The sequence below is a fragment of the Myotis yumanensis genome, unplaced genomic scaffold (assembly GCF_028538775.1).
Source record: "Myotis yumanensis isolate MYYU_CA2020_CCGP unplaced genomic scaffold, mMyoYum1.0.hap1 SCAF_2, whole genome shotgun sequence".
Classification (NCBI taxonomy): domain Eukaryota; kingdom Metazoa; phylum Chordata; class Mammalia; order Chiroptera; family Vespertilionidae; genus Myotis; species Myotis yumanensis.
In genome coordinates this window covers 163,940,031-163,967,955 of record NW_027223753.1, presented here as the reverse complement: position 1 = coordinate 163,967,955, position 27,925 = coordinate 163,940,031, and the positions used below count along the sequence as shown (strand labels likewise).

At 39.7% G+C, this 27,925-nt stretch overlaps 2 protein-coding genes across 3 annotated transcripts; one reads left to right on the top strand and one right to left on the bottom strand.

Annotated features, from left to right (window-relative positions):
* Positions 1 to 106: 106 nt before the first annotated feature.
* On the bottom strand, positions 107 to 21,908 carry PIGX (phosphatidylinositol glycan anchor biosynthesis class X). Its single transcript, XM_070403774.1, has 8 exons — positions 21,868 to 21,908; positions 21,201 to 21,462; positions 20,917 to 21,097; positions 17,291 to 17,354; positions 8,203 to 8,344; positions 5,246 to 5,459; positions 2,742 to 2,842; positions 107 to 544 (listed from the first exon to the last, which is right to left on the bottom strand). The coding sequence occupies exons 1-8, from the start codon at positions 21,906 to 21,908 to the stop codon at positions 401 to 403; spliced, it is 1,149 nt and encodes a 382-aa protein (XP_070259875.1). The 3' UTR covers positions 107 to 400.
* On the top strand, positions 21,312 to 27,602 carry CEP19 (centrosomal protein 19). 2 transcript variants are annotated; one of them, XM_070406481.1, is made up of 4 exons: positions 21,312 to 21,443; positions 24,070 to 24,163; positions 24,930 to 25,123; positions 26,001 to 27,602. In XM_070406481.1, exons 3-4 carry the CDS (start codon positions 24,988 to 24,990, stop codon positions 26,360 to 26,362), a joined length of 498 nt encoding a protein of 165 aa, XP_070262582.1. In that variant the 5' UTR covers positions 21,312 to 21,443; positions 24,070 to 24,163; positions 24,930 to 24,987; the 3' UTR covers positions 26,363 to 27,602. The 2 variants fall into 2 exon arrangements, with proteins under 2 accessions (XP_070262582.1, XP_070262581.1); XM_070406480.1 differs by lacking the exon at positions 24,070 to 24,163 and having other exon boundaries at positions 21,313 to 21,443.
* The last annotated feature ends 323 nt before the right edge of the window (positions 27,603 to 27,925 follow it).

Sequence of the window (27,925 nt, the reverse complement as noted above, 5' to 3'; positions counted from 1 at the left end):
CTAAATTATTTTATTCTTATTTATAATGATTTTCTCAATTTTTAGCTTAAATTGAAATGTTTCTATTCACAAAATGAGAACAATTTGTCTCTAATACATAAAGTACTCACTTTTGTAACCCAAATGAGAATAAAAATCACTTCTCACAAAATAAATAGTAATGTAACAGAATTAAGTTTCCTGTACTAGCACTAGATGCTTGAAGATTATCAAAGGTCTACACAACAGAGCACTCAATTTTGGAATTAGTTGAGAATGATCCAAAATTTCCTCCAGTAAACATAATTTTAGCCAAAAATGAAGACAAAAGACAAAATAATGACAATTCTAAAAGAATGCTTCTAATCACAAACGATTAGGTCTTATTTAGGTTTATGGAAAGCATTTAATTGCAGAAAACTTATAGGGGGAAATGGCCATATTTGAAAACAGCCACAAGAATCAAAGTAGAACACAGAATGGTAATAAGTAGAGTTACAGAACATACTAAAGTGGTATGTATAGTCAGTCCCACTGGAACCTGTAGAGTCACATTCTTATACACCTGTGGAGAGAGAAGTTAGAGACATTTAAAATGGATGTTCTAAGTAAGACCACTATCTCTTTATTTTTATTTTTTGGCTTTTAAATATTCTTCAGCCAATTCTACACTACATGTAACATTATTGTTTGAATAATTCTTTTGAACATTTAATGTAAATAAATCAGACTCAATTCCCACAATAATTCTTAAATTCTCATTAGTTTTGACTTTTTCTATACTTTACATAGAATTGAGTATATCCTTTTTAAAAACCCAGGCCAGCCAAGCCGGTGTGGTTCAGTTGGTTGAGTGTTGTCCCATGTAAAAGAAGTTGTAGATTCAACTTAGTTTATATTTTCTATTTGGTTTTGAAGATAAAAGGTTCAATTAGAAACTTTGGGAAATTTTATGGTTTAAAAATAAGTTTTTAAAGACATTAATATTTGGGAATATTTTTATTTTTGCCTTCTTTTTATAAATACCTGGATTATAATTTCACATCCAAAAAAGATTATTTTATCACCACAATCTGTAACAAAGTGCTATCTGAAAATTATAATCTTAAAAAATGGCATCTTAAGCAAACAAGCCTTAATATAGATCACCACCTTAGTAAGGCCACCTATAACTCAAAGTAAAGAAAAAAAATCAAATAGCTTAAGAATGACTTCTTATTTCAAGTTACATGGTCTTAAAGAGAATTGAATTCAAAATATTTTAACAGGGTAATTACTTATTTCATAGCAATGCACACTACCGATTTTTAAATCAATAAATCATAAACAAACACTAATCATACTCTTCATTCACATACTCTTAAATGTAATTCTCCAGATGTATTTTAGAGTTTGAAAAAAATTATGGTAACATATGTGTGATACTGTGTTTTATATAAGACATACGTATTTGATTTTCATTCCCTTTCTGGCTCAAAGCTCCCCAAACTGTTGGAATTGTCTAAGTGTTAAGAGTAAGCATGGTGTCTTTTATGTTGGTGAAGTAGCTTTTGGAAAGCACCTAAGGATGAGGACTGGTTGCCAATGGAGCTAACCATGTGATAAGAGAGTTGGAAGTTTCAGTCCCACCCCAGACCTCCAAGAAGAGGAGAGGGGCTGGTTTGTTCAGTGGTTAGAGCATCAATCCATGGGTTTGATTCCAGATCAAGGACATATGCCTCAGTTGCAGGTTTGATCCCTGGCTCCCCTAGGGGTGTGTGTGGAAGGCAACCAGTTGATGTGTCTCTCTCACATAGATGTTTCTCTCTCTCTCTCTCCCCCCCTCCTGCCTCTCACTTTCTTTAAAAATCAATGGAAAAAAACTTAACCACTCTGAAGAGAGGAAAGAAGTATATATAAACGCCTAAATGACCATTATGACTGAACAACTGGAACGACCAGTCGACCAGTCGCTATGATGTGCACTGACCACCAGGGGGCAGACGCTCAATGCAGGAGCTGCCCCCTGGTGGTCAGTACACTCCCACTTCCAACCTCCCGTGGCCCGCCAACCTCCCATGGTCCCTCTCCGCAGCCGGTGGGCCCCAATCACCCCAACAGGAACCTCCCATGGCCCGCCAACCTCCCATGGTCTCTCCCCACAGCCGGCAGGCCCTGATCACCCTGACAGGAACCTCCCGTGGCCCCTCTCCCCCTTGTTGGCCCCCCCCACAGGCCTCGATCGCCAGTCAGGCTGAGGGACCCCACACATGCACGAATTTGTGCACTGGGCCTCTAGTGTTAACATAAGAAGATAAGAAGAAAACTGTAGACTTCTTAGACAACTGTCTAAAAACTATCACAGTTGAAATAATACTTATTTGAGTTTTATTATCCTTTTTTTTCACTTAGTCTGTGTAATACAATGAAGTTAACTAATTTATTTTATTCAAAAATTAATAAAAAGTTCTAAATAAAGTTTATACCTGATGGATATACCACTGTTTTTCTTGGCCATTTCACACCTTTAAATCACCTATCAGCTATACTTAAGCTCTGGACCAATGAGGCATGGGACTAACACTAAATCTCCAGCCCCCAAATTAAATGATTCTATATAAAGGAGGAACCACTGTTGTCATCTGTAGCAAAGAAATGACATTACAAAAAAACAGCTTTCTATGGTAAAATATAAAACTCTAATCCCTTAAATGTGGCAGAAACATTATAGAAAGAATTTTAAATGAGACAGTACAATCTAAAAATATAAAATACTAACTTACTGATTTATATTTCATATTGTTCCATTGGCAAATATCCTTATTCTTCAAAGTACAAGGAGCTGCCACTTTTGACTGAGCCCAGCACTTCAAAATTGGAAACTCTGAGAAAAAGTGGTAGAAAATCATATCACAAAACTTTAATCTGGACTAGAGGCTAGGCCAATTTGTCATTTTGGAATATGAGTATTCAAACATTTTAATACACAGTGTACATGATTTGGCTCCAACTATCACATATTGTTTTATTTTAACAGCCTGTTTTAAGTGAATGCCTAAGAAATTATGTAATTACAAAGACTGTGCATGACTTTTAAACAAATCCCATTATACTAGAGGCCGCTTTTTAAAGTATTTTAATTTAAACTTTTTTCTTGAGGTATAACACATATTTAGAACAGTGAACAGGTCCTAAGCATCCAACTCAATAAATGTCCAGGTGTAAACACACCCATAAAGAGCTTTCAGACCGAAACCCAGTAACACCAGAACCCCAGATGCTCTCTCAGGGGGGAACACATTTTCAAACTTTATTTAAGGTAAGTCAATATCATTAATAGAAAAAGAAACCTAGGTTGGATGAACAAAGCTAACAGAGTTGAACGCTTTTTTATTTTTTCATCATGAAATATATGCTGGCAGCAAATGTATGGATTAAAACTTCCTATCTGCCAGTCTTTAGCAACAGTGCTACTAACTTTTGCAAACATTCGAATCAGCCCAATCGTGGAGGCCCAAAAGCCAAAAATCTGAAAGGGGTTTCTTAAATTAAAGTCTTTATTCTAGGAAAACTGAAAATAGTAAAAGCAAATTTTTTTAATTTACTCAAATCTACACATTAAAACAGAACAATTACTCACAAAACCAAAAACTCAAGGACTACATTTATAGAAAAACTAGGTGATAAAGTAGCCTCACACACCAAATACGTGCAAGTGTAAACAAAACACCAACAGCAATAAGCACTGTGATGTCAGCACGAATAAACAGAAAGCAGCAAAGGGGCAATGAGGATCAATGGCTGAAAAGAAGCACACCAGGCATTCACACCTACTTATGAAAGAACACAGCACTTGCCAAAAGAAGCAAACCTGGATCTAATCACACCCCTGAGCCAGGTGCCAATTTCCAAGAAATAAAGAGGTCAGATTAACTGTATGATTACTATCACCAAAACCCCAACTCTTAGAAAAATGTTAAATGGGCAAGACTAAGCTATAGTGCAGTGATGGTGAACCTATGACGTGTGTCAGAGGTGACACGCGAACTCATTTTTTCGGTTGATTTTTCTTTGTTAAATGGCATTTAAATATATAAAATAAATATCAAAAATATAAATCTTTGTTTTACTATGGTTGCAAAGATCAAAAAATTTCTATATCTGCCGAGATCGGTTTGGCTCAGTGGATAGAGCGTCGGCTTGCGGACTGAAAGGTCCCAGGTTCGATTCTGGTCAAGGGCATGTACCTGGGTTGCTGGCACATCCCCAGTAGGAGATGTGCAGGAGGCAGCTGATCGATGTTTCTCTCTCATCGATGTTTCTAGCTCTCTCTGTAGAAAATCAATAAAATATATTTAAAAAAAAAAATTTCTATATGTGACACGGCACCAGAGTTAAGTTAGGGTTTTTCAAAATGCTGACATGCCGAGCTCAAAAGGTTCACCATCACTGCTATAGTGTGTCATATCATCCATATACTTGGGTGATAGAAGCATAAATATAAGGGCCCAACAGTGTGGCACAGTGGTTGAGTGCTGATCCATGAATCAGATCACAGTTCGATTCCTGGTTGGGGCACATGGGGTTGTGGGCTCAATGCCCAGTAGGGGGTGGGCAGAAGGCAGTGGATTGTTCTCTCTCATCATTGATGTTTCTAGCTTTCTCCCTCTCCCTTCCTCTCTCTGAAATAATACGTGTGTGTGTGTGTGTGTGTGTATATATATAAAAGGAAGTGATTGCCCTAGCTGGTTTGGCTCAGAGGATAAAGCGTCAGCCTGCAGACTGAAGGGTCCTGGGTTTGATTCTGGACAAGGGCACATGCCTGGGTTGCAGGCTCAATCTCCAGTAGGGGGCTTGCAGGAGGCAGCCAATCAATGATTCTCTCTCATCATTGATGCTTCTATCTCTCTATCCCTTCCTCTTTGAAATCAATAAAAATATTTTTTTAAAAAAATAAATAAAAGGAAGTGATTAAATGTCAGGATAGTGGGTTTAGTCTTAGGAGATAGGAGGAAGCTATGTTTGAGACATGATACATGGAGCTGCTGCTAGAGTGGCTGGCAAAGTGCTATTTCTTGACCTGCGTGGTAATTTCAAGGGCATCTGCCTTATAATAACTCACTAAACTATATATTTGTGAAGTTTTTCTATAGCTATGCTCTATTTTACAACCAAAAAGTTAAAAAGAAAGAAAAAAGAAACATGCTTTTGTTATCCCTTGATTTCAGACCTGCCACCATACCTTTATTTTTATTTTCAACCCTCAGAAAAGATATGCAACCCTTACCTTGGTCACAATACATCAGTAAATCCGGGTTACTGACCACAATAAAGGTTTCTCCATCTTTACTATGTGGCCGATGATAGCGGTAGTGCACAGGCAAAAAAGCTTGGAAACAATCAATGCACTGTGAATCTTGTCTGGCATAAATGAGAACTTCAGATTCCTTGGACAAATAGTTTGGAGCTTCTATATTAAAATTTTCTGAAACCATGACTGCCTGTCAATACAAAACAAATATTAATCCAAGAGAAAAAAATGAATGAGGAAGATTTAAAACACAAAACTAAACCAGAAGACTGCTATACAGGTAAAAAGAAATTTAAAATTCATCCCCCTTATAAACAATTTCCATTCCCCTTCCATCCTCAAGTTAAGAAAACACAAGATGTGATCTGTGTTTAATAAAAGTAAACTGAGGAAATTTTCCCACAATAAAAATTATTTCTATGTACTCTCCTTATCAACCTTTGTTTAGGTGATAAAACAGGTACTAAGAAAAGAGAAATTTTGTGAATAAGTGTAGCATGGTTCCACAAGTATGAAAACTATGACAAAAAACAGTTAACCCAGTATTGAGTAAAAATGATTGGTATCATTCTGGTAATTTCCTGTTCTTCAGAGAAGCAAGTAAGGTGGTAGTGAGATAGATCACTGTGGTCAGGAAGTCAAAGCAAAGGTCAGCACTCTTTCTACACCGGGTATAAAAAGGTAATGGAAAAAATAGTAAAGTACTCCTTAAAAAAATAATATGGTAAAAACCATTTTAAAATAAGTATTCTACACCAAAAGTACAACTCCACGTGTGATATCGAAATTAACCCTGAATTATAATATGCACATGTATATGTATTATGTATCCATATATGTATGCATACATTTTGATATATTAAAGAACACACATATATACATATATACAAGTTGTTGAACTTATGGCAAAGGTCAAGGAATTATATAATCTTATGAGTCATAAGGAACCTCAGAGGTGATCAAATTAAACCACCATCTCAATGAGGATATTTTTCTCAAGTATCCAGCCACTAATTGATTACTTTCAATGACTGAGTCATCTCATTTTATCTACTGTTAAAAGGTTATTCCTTTTCTATGAGAAGAAACTGGATGCTCTGGCCTATAACAATCACCAATTATCTGTGCTTACAATGTCTTCAATAAATCTGTTCCTTATTTCACTAAGATTCCTCAAACATCAGAGTTCCTCAATCATGCTGCCTCCACATCTTCTCTTCCCCAAAGAAATATTCACAGTTCTCTCCGTTTTTCATGACTTGGTTTCCAAGCCATTCATCACATTAGTTGCCGTTGGAAAACACTCAAGGACTATAATAGCAATATTTCCTTCCTTAAGCAAAAATTGCATTAGCTTTTTAGCAGTCTTTTTTCAGTATGATATAGCTATAGATATATTCTTTTTTAAAAAGTGATAGACTTTAGCCCGGCCAGTGTGGCTCAGTGGTTGAGTGTTGACCCCTGAACCAGGAAGTCATGGTTCAATTCTCGGTCAGGGCACATGCCCTGGGTTGTGGGCTCGATCCCAGTAGGGGGCGTAGAGAAGGCAGTTGATCGATGATTCTCTCTCATCACTGTTGTTTCTGTCTCTCCCTCTCCCTTCCTCTCTCCAGAATCAATAAAAACATTTAAAAAAATTAATACACTGTATTTTTTAGAGCAGGTTTAGGTTTACAGAAAAAAAACAAGCAGAAAATACAGCCTCCCCATAGACCCCCATCACCGTACACACACACACACACACACACACACTTTTCTTTATTATTAACATAAAAGTGTAATACAGATATTTTATTTTTTAAATTGATTCTAGAGAGAGAGAAAGGAGAGGGAGAGAGAGAGAAACATCAATTGGTTGCCTCCCGTATGCACCCTGACCAGGGTAACCCGCAACCTGGGTATGTGCCCCAACCAGGAATCAAACTGGCAACCCTAAGGTGCATGAGAGGGTACTCAACCGAGTCATGACTAAATTGAACAGGTGACTCTTAATGAAGGTAGGGAAACCCTAACTAAGGTGATTCTAATTGAAGTTAGGGAAATCCTTAACTAAGGAGTAAGATTCCTTTCTGGAAAGAGCAACAATTGCAATTAGACAACCTTGGCTTCATTTCTTGGCTCTTCTTTCATGTGCCCATGTGATCCTGGATAAGCTTGACCTCTTTGTGCTTCAGTATCCTTAACTATAAAATAGAGATAATACTCCCAGGGTTGCTATAAAGATTAATCTATGGCCCAAACCGGTTTGGCTCAGTGGATAGAGCGTCGGCCTGCCGACTCAAGGGTCCCAGGTTCGATTCCGGTCAAGGGCATGTACCTTGGTTGCAGGCACATCCCCAGTAGGGAGTGTGCAGGAGGCAGATGATCGATGTTTCTCTCTCATCGATGTTTCTAACTCTCTATCCCTCTCCCTTCCTCTCTGTAAAAAATCAATAAAATATATATTTTTTAAAAAAGATTAATCTATGTAAAGGAGTGGGACATAATCTTTCTTTAATGCTTATTTTACCTTGCTTCTTTAAAAAAAAAAGAAGAAAATACCTGGCATATAGAGATCCAATAAATATTAATATCTTTTCCTCCCATACTCAAATTATACAGCTGTTGGGTATGTCTCTCTAATTTAACAAAGTTGCTATTGAAACAGTATTTATTAATTGTTCATTTTCTTAGTCACTCAACTGGGAACCATACTGCCAAAAAGCATTTCATCAGCTCAGTTTAGTTGGCTTACTACTGACAAGTATGACAAGTATCACTCACTTATTAAAGAATACTCCTATTCTATCTAAAAAATGTTACTTGATACACTTTTACAAATGTATCTAGTGTTTTTTTACATACTATTTTGCCTTATCCAAATTATAGCATCCCTTAAAAAATTTCTCTCAAAATAATGCTCTAATAGTGTAAAAATCCTCTAACAGTTGTACCTCTGTTATGTTTCTCTCTTGTAATGAAGCCAACTCATATGGATCCACGAAAAGTCCTGCTGGGATGTACTGTTTAATTAAGAGTCGGCAGGTCTGTAAGTCCTCAATGCTTTCTCCAAATTTCACTTTTATTAAAAGGTCTCTGTAAGAAAGTATGTTCAGAGAAAATCTCTTCATTAAATTGTTAATGAGATAGCATAACATTACATTCAAATTAGTAGAAACACTATTTTAAAAATTATAAAGAGACTATAAAGTCAAATGAAATATTTATCTCATGTCAGAACTACCCATTAGATTTTTCATAAATTCATGTCATAAGCCATCCTATATAATAAAAGGGTATATGGAAATCAACTGAACAGCGGAACAACCGATTGCTATGATGTGCACTGACCACCAGGCACAGATGCTCAATGCAGGAGCTGCCCCCTGGTGGTCAATACGCTCCCATAGGGGGAGCGCCTCTCAGCCAGAAGCCGGGCTCATGGCTGGCAAGCGCAGTGGCAGTGGCAGGAGCCTCTCCTGCCTCCGCGGCAGCGTAAGGATTTCCGACTTACGGCTTAGGCCTGCTCCCCACACTCCCTGGGCCTAAGCTGGCAGTCAGACATCCCCCAAGGGTTCCCAAACTGTGAGAGGGCGCAGGCCGGGCTGAGGGAACACCTCCCCCCGCCACTCCCCTCCAGTGCATGAATTTCGTGCACTGGGCCTCTAGTAGTATTAAATTAATGCAGTGATTTTCAACCAGCAAAAGGCACACTGCTGTGCCACAAGATTTTTTAAAACATGCAATACCTGATTATTTAATTAGGGGCACTGACCAATTTTCCCTTAGATTGTAAAAAAAATGACAACAGTAGCCATCCCGTGTGAATGAATCAAAATTATACCTATATTTTTTGTCAGATTGGCAAAACATACATATTTTGGTGTGCCACAGAATTTTAGTAATTAGTTTATATGTGCCATGAGATGAAACAGATTGGAAATAGTTGTACTAGTGTGGAAAAAAAAAAGATCAATAGAAAGGGATAAAGTCCAAAAATAGACATACACAATTTTTCAATTAAGGTTCAAATATAATTTGATGAGGAAAGGATAGTCTTTTCAAAAAGTGGAACTGAAACAATTGGATATACAAAAATTAATTTGAAATAGACTATAAATCTGTTAATTGCCCCAGCTTTCTGTCTGGAGGCACGTTTTGGACCAAGTGCAGTGAATGAGACCCAAAGCACAGCATGATATTTTCACTTAGGTGAGAAAACAGAAATAAAAGTTAAGGAAAGCTGCCCTCGCCCGCTCAGTGGATAGAGTGTTGGCCTATGGACTCTAGGGTCCCAGGCCCAATTCCAGTCAAGAGCACATGCCCAGGGTTGTGGGCTCAATCCCCAGTAGGGGCGTGCAGGATGTTTCTCTCTCTCTCTCCCTTTCTCTTCCTCTCTGAAATCAATAAAAATATATTTTTTAAAAAAGTTTAGGAAAGCTGAAGTGGTTGGAAGTCACAGCACTAAGTTCCAGAGAGGAGGAAACTATGCAGAAAGAGCTCTAGAAATCTGAATTGGGGAATTCCCTTGAGTTTCTGTTGAATACTAAGGTAAGCATGAGTGAGGCGTAACTCCACAAGATGGGTACAGAATGACCAGGGAACTAAAAGACGAGAAATTCTAAAATTTTACACAAGGTAGGGAGACATTTGCATTCCAACCAACCAAAGTATAGAAATCCCAATGGGGATACCAACCAAAGCTTTCAGTTGAAATCCCGATAGGGTAAAGCCTTAGTAGCTAAATTAGCCTTGCAGTAATGGCCACTTTTAACTTTAGGCCTACACAAAAAAAAGGTAAAAAGGATCAAGTTGATAAACAAGTAACTTAAAACTCTAACAGAAAAAATAAACCCAACACCCTTTAAAAGAAGATAAAATCCACACACTCAAAAAGGTTCATATCTACAACATTCACAATATTCAGTATCCAATCCAAAGTTACAAACATGCAAAGAATCAGGGAAGTGTGACCAATAACCAAGAAAAAAAAATCATTCATAGAAACAGATTAGAAATGACAGATGTGACAAAATTAGCAAAGGACATTAAGTCATTATAAATATACCTATTATATTCAAGAATTTAAAGAAAAACACAAACATTATGAGGGAAAGAGAAGAAATAGCTCTATATATAAAAGCCTAATAAGCAAAGTGTCCTTTTAGGAGTTCAACCAACGGGGAGTTCAATTGCTCACTATGATGTGTGCTGACCACCAGGGAGCGGCGCAGAACGAAGGAAGGCCCGGGCAGCCAGTAGCCGGGGAAGGGAGGCCCTGGCCGGCGGCCGGCAGCCGCTAGGGATCCTACCCATGCACAAATTTCGTGCACAGGGCCTCTAATCTCTCTCTCTCTCTATAAAAGCCTAAGAGACCATCGCAACCGAACGGACAACTGAATGGACGACCAAACAGGCTGCGTGGGGCGACCAGGCCGGCAGGGGGGTTAGTGAGGGACGACCCGATGACCAAGCAGCAGGCTGTGTGGGACGACCAGTCCAGCGGGGGGGTTAGGGGGGTTAGTGAGGGGCGACCCAAAGACCGAGCAGCAGGCTGTGTGGGGCGACCAGGCCGGTGGGGGGGGGGGGGAGCAGTTAGGGGCAACCATGCTGGCAAGGGGGGGCAGTTGGGGGCAACCAGGCCAGCAGGGGGTGCAGTAAGGGGCAACCAGGCTGGCAGGGAGGGAGCAGTTGGGGGCAACTAGGCCAGCAGGGGGGACAGTTGGGGGTGACCAGGCCAGCAGGGGGAGTAGTTAGGGGCGATCAGGCAGGCAGGCAGGTGAACAGTTAGGAGCCAGTGGTCCCGGATTGTGAGAGGGATGTCCGACTGCCGGTTTAGGCCTGATCCTCAGGACTGGACCTAAACCAGCAGTCGGACATCCCCCAAGGGGTCCCAGAATGGAGAGGATGCAGGCTGGGCTGAGGGGACCCCCTCACCCTCCATGCACAAATTTTATGCACCAGGCCTCTAATATATATATAAAGAACTGAATGCAACTTCAAGAGATGAGAAACTTAATTTCTGGAATAAAAACTATCCTGATATGATTAAAAGCATTTAAACATTGAAGAAGAAAAGATCAGTGACTTGGAGACACAGCAACAGAAACCATCCAACTGAAGCATAACTGAGGAAAAAAGAATGGGGGGAGGAGGAACAATTTCAGAGATCTTTCAACAATATCAAGTGAAGAATATCGAGGGGGGGGGGGGGGAGGGAGAGACCAGAAAAAGAGGAGAGAATGTAACAGAAAGAAAATTGGGCCGGGACCGGTTTGGCTCAGTGGATAGAGCGTCGGCCTGTGGACTGAAGGGTCCCAGGTTCGATTCCGGTCAGGGGCATGTACCTGGGTTGCGGGCACATCCCCAGTGGGAGATGTGCGGGGGGCAGCTGATCGATGTTTCTCTCTCATCGATGTTTCTGGCTCTCTATCTCTCTCCCTTCCTCTCTGTGAAAAATCAATAAAATATATTAAAAAAAAAAAAAAAAAGAAAATTGGAAGATTATGTAATGGCTGAAATTGTTCTGATTTTCATGAAAACTATAAACTTGTAAATCCAAGAAGCTAACAAATACCAAGCAGGATCAACACACATACACACACACACACACACACACACACTATCCCACACCAAGACATATTATCAAGTCACTGAAAAAAACAATTTTTTAAGCAATGAGAGGAAAAATGAACATTATGTAGAGAGTAACAAAGATAATAATATACCAGAGGACAATGGAATGATGTATGTAAAGTATTAAAAGAAAAAAGCTATCAATTTAGAATTATATATCCAGGAGGTATCTATAATAATAAAAGGGTAATATGCTAATAGACTGGACGTCTTCCAAACATCTTTCCTGACGAAGCCAGGGCTGGAGGGAAGCCAGCCGGGTCCTGGGTGACTGTAGGCAGCTCAAAGGAAGCCAGCCTGGGTCCCAGGTGCCAGAGGGAAGCCGGTGCTGGCAGCTGTGGGAAGGAAGGCCTACTCTTGCATGAATTTTCGTGCATTGGGCCTCTAGTATATAATAAAGATTAAGACAAACACAAACTAAGAGAACTTGTCCCTAAAATAAATGGTAAAGGAAATTCTTCAGGCAGTAAAAAAAATATCAGAAGAAAGCTTGGTAAAAAAAAAATTGGAGAAAACTTGGATCTATAAGAAAGACAGGCTCAGCCGGTGCGGTTCAGTGGTTGAGTGTCAACCCATGAATCAACAGATGACAGTTTGATTCCTGGTCAGGGCACACACCCGGGTTTCGAGCTTAATCCCCAGTAGGGGGATGTGCAGGAAGCAGCTGATGGATGATTCGCTCTCATCATTGATGTTTCTATCTCTCTCTCCCTTTCCCTTACTCTCTGAAATAAAAAAATACATATAGTAAGAAAATAATGACAGAAGAGCAAATGGTAAATACATGAGCGAATATGAAAACATTTTCTCTCATTTTTTAATTGTTTTCAAATATTGATAGAGAAACTGTACCACTGAGCATTGTTGGTGGGAATGTAAAATGGTGCAGTCACTATTGAAAACAGTATGCCCAGCAGGCATGGCTCAGTAGTTGAGCATCGACCTATGAACCAGGATGTCACTGTTCGATTCCCTGTCAGGGCACATGCCTAGTTGTGGGCTCCCGGTTTGGGGCATGCAGGAGGCAGCCGATCAATGACTCTCTCCCATCATTGATGTTTCTATCTCTCTCTCCCTCTCTGAAATCAATAAAAATATATTTAAAAAAAACAAACAACAAGTATGACAATTACACAAGAAATTAATATGAATGAAACTTTAGGACATTATACTTTGTGAAATAAGCAAATACTGTATAATTCCACTTGAATAAGTACATAGAATAATCAAATTCATAAAGACAGAAAGTAGAGCCCTCACCAGTTTGGCTCAGTGGATAGAGCATCGGCCTGCAGACTGAAAGGTCCCGGGTTCGATTCTGGTCAAGGGCATGTACCTGGGTTGTGGGCACATCCCCAGTAGGAGGTGTGCAGGAGGCAGCTGAAGGATGTTTCTCTTTCATCGATGTTTCTAACTATCTATCCCTCTCCCTTCCTCTCTGTAAAAAATCAATAAAATATATTTTAAAAAGACAGAAAGTAGAATGGTGGTTGCTAGAGGCTGGGAGAAGGGGAGAAAAGGGAGTAAATTGTTTAAGAGGTACAGAGTTTCAGTTTTGCAAGAATTCTGTATATGGATGGTGGTGATGGTAAAACAACAGTATAAATGTTCTTAATGTAATTGAAGTGTACACTTTAAAAGGGTTAAGATGGTAAATTTTATGTTATGGGTTTTTTACCACAATTAAATAATAATGTAAAAATATAAGAGTTTTCAAATCAAAAATAATAATATATGGTTGGATTTACAATGTAAGTAAAGCATAAAGTTAATTAATGTATGGCAACAATAGCATAAAGGAAAGGAGAAGGAAATGAACTATTCTGATATAAGAGGCACACATTATTCATGGTGTGAAATAATATAATTTGAAGGTAGACTGTGATAAGTTAAAATTGCACACTGTAAACTCTAAAGTAACCAATTAAAAAGACAGAAGTATAGTTAATAAGCCAAAAATGGGAATAGCCGAAACCGGTTTGGCTCAGTGGATAGAGCGTCGGCCTGCGGACTGAAAGGTCCCAGGTTCGATTCCGGTCAAGGGCATGTACCTGGGTTGCGGGCACATCCCCAGTGGGAGATGTGCAGGAGGCAGCTGATCGATGTTTCTCTCTCATCGATGTTTCTAAGTCTCTATCTCTCTCCCTTCCTCTCTGTAAAAAATCAATAAAATATATTTTTTAAAAAAAATGGGAATAAAACAAGATGCTTAAAAAATACTCACTTTATCCAAAATAAGGCAAGAAAAGAGAGAGAAAAAAGACTAGATGAGCCAAATAGAAAAAACAAATTATTAAAAAAATAGCAAGATGGATAAATTTAAGCCAACCCAACCAAACCAATATTTACTAAAAGTAAATGGTCGAATCACTCCAATTAGAATTTAGAGATTAATAGACTGGGTAAATAGCAACAATTTTATTCAATATTGTATTAGACACCCAAGGTCAAAAAGGGAAGGAAAGGGTGTAAAAAGCATACAGATTGTCTTTATTTATTTGCAAACCCATGATCATTTATGTAGAAGAGCTTAAAGAGTCTACAAAAAAAAGCTATAGGCATTTATAAGTGATTTCACAAGGAATCAGGGTACCATATCATCATACAAAAATCAATTGTATTGCTATTATTAATGACAAACAAGTAGAAATGGAAAATTTTAAACAATACTCTTTACATCAAAAAACATGAAATACTTAGGAATAAATTTAACAAAATATAGGTAAAACATATACTCTGAAAGTTACAATACTGTTAAGATTAACCTAATAAACTCTAAATGAATGAAAATGCCATATTCATGCATTGGAACACTCATTAATGTTCACATATCAGTTCTCTACAAATTGATCAAGAGTTTCAACAGAATCCTAACCAAAATTTCATGAAGCTTTTTTGAGGAAATCTACAAGTTCATTCCAAAAGTTATATGGAAATGCTATAGCATTCCTCTGATCTACCTATCTAGTAACTCTATAAAGGAAATAAGTTGTAATAAATTAATACTAATTCCAAGAGACCACCACTTCCTCTGTATGCACAAACCATTCTTTTAATAATCTGGTCTAGAATTCTGCCCAGAAATATCAACTAACTTCCAAATTATCCAAAGACTACAAACAGAAGTTCAGCAATCATTTAAGCAAGTTCTCCTACTAAAAGAGATACAGTTCATCAGAGAGGGGAGATCCTATAATCATTTATAATAGCAAGGCCCTTTTGCATACTTACCTTGCATATTCTGCACTTCAGTTTCCTACTACTACTATTTGCTTGACCCTTCCCAAAGTGGAAATAATTCTTCTTTTTTTTTAATTTGATTTTTTCATTTTAAATCTTTTTTTTTTTTTCATTTTAAATCTTTATTGTTGAAAGTATTACATACTTCCTCCTTTTTTCCCCCCGTTGACCCCTTCTAGGCCACTTTCCACCCCAGAAGTGATTCTTCTTGACCAAGAAGATAGAAACAGGAGGAGCTAACAAATTCTACTTTCTATAATCTGTTAATGTTTCCTCATCCACCCTAGCAGCAAGACTACACCTGCTCTACGTATAACTAAAAAGCCTTTTTTAAAACAATGATTACTGGCCTATTCTGAAGGTCTCAAATAACAGATTTCTAGTTTTGGAAGCTGTGCAGGATCTGTCACTCTTCATACTTGGTTTTATGTCCTGCTTTTTATCTATAGTACTTAGTCTGGACAGCTACTTTTGCCTTCACAATAGCCTCTCCAGGCACCCATTTCTTCCTTATTGGAATAATTTATGGTTACACTGTCATCTTTACATTATTTATTATTCCCAATTTTCTTGAGTACATATCCAATTACTTTATTGGGAGATATTTAATAATATTGGCATAATTACCCTGACATGGCTTAAAATGTGTCAGGACTCTGTCTAAAACTCCTTTCAGAAGTGACTTCCCTCCCAAAGGCAGATACTAAATAATGGAGCTATCTTTTGAGCCTAAATCTGTCTGAGTTCAAAGAAAAAACAACATAAAACTATCCAAGTTCTTTCTACTACATCTCCTAGTCATTCACATGTAGGCTAACTTGAAGAATGAGGAGAATCAGATATTTTAGCTTAAGGTGACTTATAAAACGAAGTGATTTTAAAAAGAAATGTATCAGAATTTTAAATCAAATATCTGAGGATCATTTCAAAGTAATCACCTTGAGAAGCTTTAAAGTTTGGGAAGTTTTCTTATGGAACAGTTTCCACAACTTTTTACTGGTCTTTAAAATTTTTTCAATACTGGCAAATATTCATTTTTGAGGATAATTTCTATTTTGGAAATAGTTTAGTATTTGGAACCAAGTCTTGTAAGTCAGAAATAGTGATTTAGGGTGGTATAATATCTTAATACTTGAGAGCATGGCCTTGGAATACGATAGTCCTAAATTGGAGCCAGAGCTCTACCACCCTACCCACTACCAAGTTATTTAAATTTTCTGAGCCCTAGTTACCACATCTGAAAAACAAGAAAGGTATCATCTCACAACCACTGTGAAGATTAAATAGGATATTACATATATACAACTTCTAAATATGTTAAATGGTAAACATTTGTTTTCCCCTCTTCTCCAGTTATTTTTTTATTAAATATATTTTCATTGATTTCAGACAGGAAGGGAGAGGGAGAGAGAGAGAGAAACATCAATGATGTTGGGATCGAACCCAAAATCCAGGCATGTGTCCTAACTGGGAATGGAACCGTGACCTCTTGGTTCATAGGTCGGTGTTCAACCACTGAGTCATGCCAGCTGGGCATCTTCTCCAGTTATTTTTAACCTGTTAACTACCAATAATGCGTCCAAAACAGAAACCATCCCCACACGCAACGATATTTTGAATTTACTTAAAAAAATCAATTTGCAATGAATATTATAAAAATAAATATATTATGCCCTAATCGGTTTGGCTCAGTGGATAGAGCGTCAGCCTGAGGACTCAAGGGTCCCAGGTTCGATTCTGATCAAGGGCATGTACTTTGGTTGTGGGCACATCCCCAGTAGGGATTGTGCAGGAGGCAGATGATCGATGTTTCTCTCTTATCGATGTTTCTAACTCTCTAACCCTCTCCCTTCCTCTCTGTAAAAAATCAATAAAATATATATTACAATTCAGGTGTTCTTTAATATTTTCAGCTGAAAATTCTCAAGAAAACTGATTCTAAAGTTGGTCAGGTTTGTCACTTAGGGAAAACATTTTTTTTTAATAGATGCGTGTGGCATAATCATTATTTCAAACTGTAACCACATTATAATAAATCTGCTACTTATGACTGGAAGAAATCAAGTGATTTTTTTTTCAGTTTTATCCATTTTCAACTATTAATTTTTTGCTCTAAAATATATGAAACAGTACTTTGATACAAGTAAAAGTCAACAAGCAACTTACCTGTGGAAACCATCTTTCAAAATTTCTTGCCGCAAAATAATTTCAGAACAACTGGCCTTTATGCCTATAAGAACCAAAAGATTTGATTTTTAATAAAACAAGCACTCAATGAAAGAATACTTATATAATTAGAAAATAATTGTTTTAATAGGCTTTACTTGCCTGGAGAATCTAACCAACCTAAAAATGAAAACAAAAACTCTAAAACTTAAGCAAGTTGAGCTATATATAAATCTACTTCTAGTATAGCATGAGAATTAAGAACATTGACTTTGGAATTAGATTGCCTACCTTCAAAACCCTGTCTGTCACTTAATAGCTATATGACTTTACATAAGATAGTTTATTGCTCTGCTAGTTGTCATGAGACTTAATATACTAGGTGTACCAGTTAATAATGCGGATTTTTTTCAATAGATGGAGTTTCACATATGTTGATATATATGCGATTTGATATGTATGCTATTTCGTTGTATTGACAGCAAGCTTCAAAACTTATGTCAAATTTGCTGAAGGTGTTAATATCATAGATATTTTTATGCTTAAAAATGTTGAATTTCATGCCAAAAAAAAAGAGCATTTGCGGGAAGTTTTAATTTATTACTTTATTTTGAAGGAAAAGTGCTGCTGAAAGCTTTGGGAAGCTTATGGTGAATATGCTCCATCTCAAGATACTTGTGAACGCTGGTTTAAACGCTTTAAAAGTGATGGTTTCGATGTGAAAGACAAAGAACGTCCGGGTCAACTGAAAAAGTTGAAGACCAACAATCACAAGCATTATTGGATGAAGATGCATGTCAAACTCAAAAACAACTTGCAGAAAGATTAAACGTTGCTCAGCAAACAATTTCCGATCATTTACAATGGGGAACATTTTAAAGGAAGGAAAATGGGTGCCACATCAACTGAATGAAAGACAAATGGAAAACCAAAAAGTCATCAGTAAAATGTTGTTTCAACGGCATGAAAGAAAGTCTTTTTTTGCATTGAGTTGTGACTGGCGATGAAAAGTGGATTTATTTTGAGAATCTCAAACGCACAAAATCATGGGTTGATCCAGGTCAACCATCAACATTGACTGCAAGGCCAAATCGCTTCGGAAAGAAGACAATGCTCGGCATTTGGTGGGATCGGGAAGGTGTGGTGTATTATGAGCTTCTAAAACCAGGTGAAACCGTTAATACTGATCACTACCGACAACAAATAATCAATTTGAACCACACTTTGATCGTGAAACGACCAGAATGTGCCAGAAGACACGGCAAAGTAATTTTGTTTCATAATAACGCACCATCACACACTTCAAAACCAGTTAAAAACACGTTAAAAGATCTTGCCTGGGAAGTATTAACCCACCAGCCATATTCACCAGACCTTGCTCCTTCAGATTACCACTTGTTCTGATCAATGGCACACGCACTTCCTGAGCAGCACTTCAAAACATACGAAGAAGTGGAAAATTGGGTCTCTGAATGGTTTGCCTCAAAACAAGAAAAGTTCTATTGGGACGATATCCACAAATTACCTGAAAGATGGGGGAAATGTTTAGCTAGTGATAGACATTACTTTTAATAACGCACTTTTGATGTTTCTCTTGAAATTATCATGTTTTCTTTGATTACAAAATCCACCATTTATTAACCGGTACACCTAGTATGAAGTAGTAGTTAGAATAGGTCCTACCATATAGTGCTATATGTGTCTGTTATTAATATTACTTTATTCAGGTGATCTTTTGGTGTAAGGGATAACACTCCAACCAACTGAGCCACACCAGCAAGGGCAGAAAATCTGTTTTAATTCCAGCTACCTATAAAACTGAGAAGACAGTATATTTGCCTTGTGGAGATGTTGGAAGGGTTTAAAATAACAAAAATAAAAACGAGTCTTTTTTTTTAATCTTCACCCAAGAATATTTTTTCTATTGACTTTTTTACAAATTTTTTAAATATATCTTTATTGATTTCAGAGAGGAAGGGAGAGGGAGAGAGAGAGAGAAACATCAACAATGAGAGAGAATCATTGATCGGCTGCCTCCTGCACGCCCCACACTGGGGATGGAGCCGGCAACCTGGGCATGTGCCCCGTCAAACTGTGACCTCCTAGTTCATCGGGCAATGCTCAACCACTGAGAATACCGGTCAGGCCTCCACTGACTTTTAGAGAGAGTAGGAAGGAGGGAGGGAGGAGGAGGAAAGAGAAAGAGAAAGATAAACATCTATGAGAGAGACACATCAATTGGTTGCTTCTTGCACGTGCCCCAACCGTGCCCTTGATGTAGTACGTGCCCTTTATTGGGAATTGACCCTTTGGTCCAAAGGTCTGATGCTCTGACCACTGAACCAAACCGTCCAGGGCTAGAGTCTTTTCAAAAGGTTCTTTTATAAACTTAGAATAACCAGAAATCTCACTATACAGACTCATGGGAATTAAGAACATTGACATTCAGACATTAAAACTATTACTTAATGTGAGCATCATAACTAATGATCAGATCACCAACTCTGCCAAGTGCCTTGCTATATAATTTTATTTCATTTTCAAAAGCTGGCAGTGTGTAGGAAGAACATTAAAATAAACACATGAAAACCATATTGTATTCTATGTTGCTAGGTCCACTATATATATATCCCTGAAAAGATGCATGAAAAAGCATGTCATAGAGATTAAAACATCTGAAATATACAACAGAAGGGAAAAGTATGAAAAACTAACATTTATTAACTAATTCCTATATGATAGATCCTTTACTTGGGGCTTTCACATGAGTTTCACAACCTTAGCAAAACAGGCACTCAAAATTACTGCCATTTTCCTGGCTGGGTGGCTCAGTTGGAAGCACTGTCCCATAAACCAAAAGGTTTGGGTTCAATTCCCCGCCTCCCCGCTGCCTTGGCTGGCCTGGGGCCTGCGGGCTGGGGGCAGCTCCTCTGTTGAGTGTCTACCCCCTGGTGGTCAGTGTGCAACAGAGGGTCCTTCTGCCCGTTCAGTCGATTTGCATATTAGGCTTTTATTATATAGGATCACCAGTGCAATGTCTTCCCCAACCCACTGAAAGCTCCACGAGGTTCAGGGCAGTGTGTTTTTAGCTCAGGGCTGGATCCACAACACACAGCACAGCACTCCAGCCCACGGACTGGGGCCCAAAGAAATGAACCAACGCGCTTGCCTAAACCAGAGTCATCAACAAACCCCAGCGCAATCCAGTCTACTATTAAAGTATTTGTACGACGCCGTCCTCTTCCCACGCCCCCGGCGTCTCTGTATTCAGGACTGCGGTTCTCACACTTCACAGGCAAGGGGGCCTTGCCGGCTCCTTGTTGGTGCAAGAAGCTGCATGCATCCCAAGACGCTTCATCGCTGTACTTCCTTCACAATATTTCAGTGACTGTGTGGCCAGAACAGAGCCGGACTCCCCACGTCCAGAGAGCCATGCGGGTGGCAGGCGGAGCCCGAGAGAGAGGAGGCACGCGCCTTTGTGTTTAGCCTCCCCCAGCTCACCCCACAGTCCGAGGCGCCAGGGTACAGAGAAGCACCTCCGCAAACCGCCCAGGGGAGAGGACCCCCAGAGTCCGAGCAGCTGCCACCCCTCAACCTCAAACCCGCAGCCACGCCCCTCCCTTTACCCGCATCGGTGTGGGCGGCAGCGAGGGCCGCGGAGGACTTGCAGGCGAGCTCAGCTGCCTCCCAGAGCAGCAGCCAGGCCACCGCTCGGACCACCGCGGCCACGGCCGGGGCAGCCAGGACGCCGGAGAGCGTGCGCCGGCGAGGAGCGCGCCTGGAGGAAACGTGGAGGGAGGAGCCTGCCTACGCTTCACGCCGCCCCGAGAGCGCGCCGCCACGGGGCTCGCGAGGGACGGAAGCCTCGGTGCGCGCGCGCGTTCGGTCCCGCCGTCCCCCTACTGCCCACAGCTCCGGCCCCCGAAAGTTCCGGCGTCTCCCGAGGCGGCCGTCCCGGCTCCGGGTTCTCTTCCTCGCTGCCCCGCCCCTTGCCGCCTCGGTCGGGGGCGGGGCGAGAAGAGGCGCAGGCGCCGTGAGTGCTCGGGGCTGTTTCCGTGGGAACGGCCTCGGGCGCTCGCAGCCCGACCCTGAGCCCTGCACGCTGGCTGCGGAGTCGGCGCGCCCGGTTGTCGGCCGCCACCTCCAGGTCCAGGTATGTGGATTCGGGCCGCCTTGCGGAGAGTTCACCCCGTGGTCACCCTGCGGGACTGTGGCCGTGGCCTTTCTGCAGCGCCAGCTCCGCCCGGCCTCCACGTCCAGGCCAGGGCTGCTGTGTGCACTGCGGTTGGGCGGAAACAACCCCTCACGGAGGTTTTAGTTGCTGGCCGGCATCAGAGGCACTTGCTGTGCTTCTCGAAGGGTAAAAAAGTCGGCCTTTCACTACTGGGGACGTGAGTCGGGAGACGATCGTCTACCTGTTGGCAAAATCCGCACCCTTTTCGGTGTGGGGGAGGCGTGGCTGGGTTGGGGCAGTGCCTGGTCCCTGGTCCCTGGTCCCTGGTCCCTGGTCCCTGGTCCCTGGGGGAAGTATGACTGTCGGGAGGCAGGGTTGGGCACAGGCGTCCGTCTGACCTCACGAGGTGGGTTGAATGCGTGAGTAGACCGAGAGGGCATCCATGGCCGGTTGGGGCAGAATAGGGGCTTCGGGATGGATGTCTCAAAGAGGAAAGATGTCAGAAGATAATAAAACGGAAAAGAGCAGTATCCGTACACCATTCAGAACTATGGAGACAGATTTGGGAAGAAACACTTGAAGGAATTGGAGCGGGAAAGGGAAAGTAGTTATAAGCCTTGTAGAATTATTTTATATTTTAGACAGAATACAAACATTACTTTAGTAAAAAATAAAAGTTAAATTTTAAAAATAGGTGTTTTTTTTTTTTTTACTAAACTCTATTTTTATTTTAAATATATTTTTATTGATTTTAGAGAGGAAGGGAGAGGGAGAGAGAGAGAGAAACATCAAGGATGGGAATCATTGATCGACTGCCTCCTGCATGTCCCCTACTGGGGATCAGGCCCACAGCCCGGGGATGAGTCCTTGACCAGAATGGAACATGGGATCCTTTAGTCCGCAGGCCGGTGCTCTATCCACTGAGCCAAACCAGCTAGGGCTAAACTGTATTATTGAGTATCTATTGCATGCGTCCTTCACGAGTACAGCTATTTACTTGACTGTGTGGAATTTATATTGTGCTCAGTAGGATCTCCTAGAAAGTTTACTAATACACCAAATTTTAGTGAGGTGAATTGGGAATAGTATTTGTTAGAAGAAGAAGGGGAGAAGGAAGGAATGGGGTGGGATCATTGCATTAGGTCAGGGGCAGACCACAGAAAATTGAAAAAGCTTTATATATTATTAATTTTCTCAAAGTAAAAGTTCTTACATCTCACAATAAAGGGTGGATAAGAGAGATTTTGACATATCCTTAGAACAAACATTTGGCAGTAATATAAAACTTAGCATTTTGATAGAACATTTAATGACAAAATCACATAGGTTGTTAAATTTAAAAGGCGACATCCTGTACCTCCTGAAAGTTTTTACAGTCTAGAAGCCTGATCAAAAAAGTAGACCCACCCAGCTACTGTAGTTTAAAAAAATAAAACTGTATCCCTAAAATATAAATAAAACCGTATGCCTAGAAAAAAGACTGGAAGGAATTAAGGGTGACTATTTTTTATGTTTCTTCCTCCCCATGTCCCACCTTCACCTCCAGTTTTCTACAGTGAACATGTATTAAATAACTGTGCCTGTAGAGATTTGCTGACAGAACTGAGTTTATGAAGATATCATTACTTGTCCAACTGAGTGGTTCAGTGGTTGAACATTGACCTATGAACCAGATCATCATTGATTCCCTGTCAGAGCACATGCCCGGTTTGTGGGCTCCATCCCCTGTGGGGAGCATACAGGAAGCAGCCAATCAATGATTTTCTCTCATCATCAATGTTTCTATCTCTCCCTCTTCGTTCTGCTCTGAAATCAATAAAAGTATCTTTAAAAAAGAAAAAGATATCATTACTCTATGCTGATTTACTTCTAGATTCCTTGATATTTTCAAAATTTCTTGAGAATAATATAGTCACATCTAAAGCAGTCCTTACAATTAAGTGTACTTTGGCATTGGGGGCAGGGGAAGGAAGAAAGTATTAACCTAAAAAATAGCTGCGTTTCGTGTAACTGAAAAAAAAAATGTAACGAGTCAAATACGTTTAACTAAAAGTCATATAAACTTTATTGCCTTGTATATGTATAGGCTGATTCTGCATTGGCTCTGACTTTTTTGTTTTTTAAATCCTCACTCGAAGATATTTTTCCATTGTTTTATATATATATATGATTTCAGAGAGGAAGGGAGAGGGAGAGAGAGATAGAAACATTAATGATGAGAGAGAATTATTGATTGGCTGCCTCCTGAACGCCTCACAATGGGGATCGAGTCTGCAACCTAGGTATGTGCCCTTGGCCGGAATTGAACCTGGGACCTTTCAGTCCGCAGGCTGACACTCTATCCACTGAGCCAAACCGGCTAGGGCTTTCCATTGTTTTTTTAGAGAGAGGGAAAGACAGAGAGCAATATCTATATGAGAGAAACACATCAATTGGTTGCCTTTTGTACGCGCCCCGACCAGGGAGGAGCCTGCAACCGAGGTACGTGCCCTTGACCAGAATTGAACCCCGGACCCTTCAGTCAGCAGGCCTATGCTTTATCCACTGAGCCAAACCTGCTACGGTGGCTCTGCCTTTTTAAAAAATATGTTTTTATTGATTTCAGAGGATGAGAGAGAGAGAATCAACAATGATGAGAAAGAATCATCCATCAACTGCCGCCTGCATGCCCTCTACTGGGGATCAAGGCCGAAACCCAGGCATGTACCCTGACCTGCAATTGAACTATGACATCCTGGTATATGGGCCGACATTCAACCACTGAGCCACACTGGCTAGGTGGCTTTGCCTTTTTGGTCAGACTTCTGGACTGTAAAAACTTTCAGGATGTACAGGGGCTTATTTTAATACATTGAATTAAACAAGTATGTACAGAATGCCTACTATATTCCAGGTATTGTGCTGGGATATTGTGGTAATCAGTGGAAATGTTCCCTGTCCTCATGGAGCATATGGAAAGAGAAGGGAAGATAAATGATTAAATAAGTAATTACAAAAAAAACCTCAATGAGTAAAATGACTAGGAAAGTACAAGGGAAATAGATCTGGTCTGGTGAACCTCTCAAAACATAAGGATTAGTACCTTGACATAGACTTAGTGCCTTGTATATACTTGTTTAATTGTTAAATAAAAAAGATCCTATAAGTCAGTTTTTGGGCTGACTCATGGGTTCATATATAATCTTTGATTAAAAGTACAGTACAGTAAGAGAGCCAAACTGAACTGCATTTCAAGCTCATGTGTGAACATACCTATACCCCTCAATGAATCAGGGATCCAACAGACTAAGGCTAACCCAGGGCCAAACTAAACTTTCAGGGTAATGCTCAAAATATTAAGATTGATAGGCTGAACATGTATCTATAAAACTGATCTAAATCTGAACTAGAGCCAGATCTGCTGGGGAGGAGAGATAGGGAAGAGTGTGATTAATCCAACACTTAATTTTTTCCCCTCTTTTGCAGGAAGTCATTATGTGACTAATACATTTTCAGATTTCCTCTCATTTACCCTGAAGTGTATATGAGAATGACATGCACTGCCAAGAAATGTGGAATTAGGCTTCAGCCTCCAGCTATTATCCTAATCTATGAGAATGAAATGAAAGGGAAAAGTCGCCAGCGCATCATGCCTGTCCGAAACTTTTCAAAGTTTTCAGGTAACTCATGTTTTATTTACTTATTTACTTATTTAAAATATATTTTTATTGATTTCAGAGAGGAAGGGAGAAGGAGAGAGAGATAGAAACATCAATGATGAGAGAGAATCATTGATCGGTTGCCTCCTGCACACCCCACACTGGGGACCGAGCCCACAACCCAGGCATATGCCCTGACGGAATCAAGCCAGCGACCTCTTGGTTCCTGGGTTGAAGGTCAACCACTGAGCCACACCGGCCAAGCTCAGGTACCTCATGTTTTATCTCACCTCCCATCTTAAATACTCCCTAAATCACTGAATAAGAGCAATTTGAGTTTTATGTAATGGTCTGACAGGGCATTCAGAGTTAAACACACCTGGGTTCAAATCATGTCTCTCAGGGTAGATATGTGACCCTGGCTAAATGACTTCCTCTCAGTGAGCTTCAGTTTTCTCATCTGTAAAAGGAAATTGATAATCCCCGCCCTTTCATAATTGCTGTGTAGGTTAACTGAGATAGCATTATTAAATAATATTAATTTCCTTCTCTCCCTCCAAATGTGTTTTTTACTTATAGTCTCCACATTTTCTTAGTACCAGTACTAATATCTAAAGCTGCAATACTACTTTTTCTTCTCTGACATTTTCTCCATTTGAAAGTGTTTAACATCTTCTCAAAATGATTTTAAGTTAAGAAAATTTAAAAAATATCCCTTCTTCTTCTACCACCTCAAAGCTCGATATAAAGAAATAGTTCTGCAGAATAATTTGTTCCAAACAAACCACTTAGCTGTTTGGCTATAATGGCAGATAATGCTGTCAGCAGTTTGTGGTGCACCAATAGCTTGTGGTGTATAGGTTTTGTGTGGTGTATAGTTTTGTTTCTTCCTTCCTAGATTGCAACAGAGCTGCTGAACAATTAAAGAATAATCCACGACACAAGAGTTACCTGGAACAAGTGTCCCTGAGACAGCTTGAGAAATTATTCTGTTTTTTACGAGGTAACTTGTGGGGGCAGAGTTTGGCAGAAACAATGGAACAGATTCAACGGGAAACCACCATTGATCCTGAGGAAGACCTGAACAAGCTAGATGACAAGGAGCTTGCCAAAAGGAAGAGCATCATGGATGAACTTTTTGAGAAAAATCAGAAGAAGAAGGATGATCCAAATTTTGTTTATGACATAGAAGTAGAGTTCCCACAGGATGAACAACTGCTGTCCTGTGGCTGGGACACAGAGTCAGCTGACGAGTTCTGATAGCAAAAACAAAAATGTATTGGGCAAGCAGAAACTCCATGTTCATACAGAGATTGTAGATTAGTCCTAGGAAAATCTGTGAAGAACACTAAATGTACACATCAGGTCATATTTGGATTGACCGTGTTACTTTTCAAAAACAGGACATGTAGGTGCATTGACCCATACACAAAAAAAGGCTTCGGGTTTGATTCCTGGTCAGGGCACATACTAAGGTTGGTGGTTTGATCCCCATTGGGGCACATACAGGAGGCAACCGATTGATGTTAGAGTCTCTCTCACATCAATGTTTCTCTCCTCTCCTCTCTCTAAACATATCCTTGGGTGAAGATTAAAAAAAATTTTTTTTTCAAAAAGGAGACATATGTAATGCCCTTTGTAATACTTTAAGCAATAAAAAAATAAAATAAATTTTTTTCATTGAGGCACAGTAAGCAAATTATAGTTTGATAAGACTGGAGGGCATATACAGTTACTAGGGGATTATTCTGTATGCATTATGTCTTATAAGTATTTAATTCTAGAGTAGAGTGCCCCTGCACAATGTGCTGCAGCTACAGTTCATGTCATTTGAGGGACAACAGGAGAATTCTGCCCCTCAGATATCAGGAAATATACACCAAAGACATTCTGAAACCCTGAACCTTTTCCCATAAAAAAAGAGGTTTGTTTGTAAAATGGGGACTCTACCCATAATAAATGAACAATAGATACTGCCAGTTTAGGCCTATTCATGAATTTGGATCTACAAAGAGGAAATTTTTGTTGGCAAGGTTATATGTATACAGATAATATTTCTTATTATTTAATTGATAGAAATCCTGTGTTTTCTGCAAGGAACTTAATACTCATTAAATAAAACTGTAAAAATTATTCATTCTTTCTACCTGTCCATTTCTACTCTTTACCATTAAAAGCCTCATTAAAGGGATTATTCTTATGGTGATATCACCAGGGACAAGATGGTCATGACTCATGTATATTTGCCATAGGTAGCAAAAGAATTTTCAGAATTGGAGATTCTTTCATATCTATATAGTATTCTGTTGCATAGATATAGATGAAATATTTCAAAAGTTGACCTTAGGTTGCGTTCCCCTTTCACAATACAAACAATGCCACAGCAAATAACCTTGTACATTCTCTATTTTACACATGTGCATGACTATAAATAATGTATAGAGGGGACTTGTTGGGTATGTGCATTCTAAATTTTAATATATTACTGTTTTCCTCTGAAGAGATTTGGTCACTCATTCATTCATTCATTTATTCATTTAGTAAACACTGTTGGAGTATTTACTCTATGGAAGCTCCCCCAGGATATTTCAAAAGGGACAGCTTTAAAGGAGAGGGAAGAACAAGAGAGAAGACTGACAGACCAGTTATGCCAGGGGCAGGACCAGGTTTATGATTTCAGTTTTCTTAATGAACAAGGTGGAGCCACCTGATTAGTGAGGCTGGAGAAGATCTAGGGGCTGAGCGATGAAAAGCACTAGAAGGGGTGGCACCAGAAGGCAGGTCTGACAAGTTGTGACTGGTGAGTGATTAAAGCAATTGGGT

Bases quoted from the DNA above. Each gene is read 5' to 3' on its own strand.
- PIGX (XM_070403774.1), bottom strand. From the start codon at position 21,908: ATGGATGCCCTCTCGGTCTACTCACGCATTCAACCCACCTC. The intron at 17,355-20,916 runs GTAAAGGGAGGG...TGGTTCTTATAG, and splicing joins TGCCGCCCACACCGATGCGG to GCATAAAGGCCAGTTGTTCT. The intron at 8,345-17,290 runs GTAAGTTGCTTG...ACTTTCTTACAG, and splicing joins TTGAAAGATGGTTTCCACAG to AGACCTTTTAATAAAAGTGA.
- CEP19 (XM_070406481.1), top strand. From the start codon at position 24,988: ATGAGAATGACATGCACTGCCAAGAAATGTGGAATTAGGCTTCAGCCT. The intron at 25,124-26,000 runs GTAACTCATGTT...CTTCCTTCCTAG, and splicing joins AAACTTTTCAAAGTTTTCAG to ATTGCAACAGAGCTGCTGAA.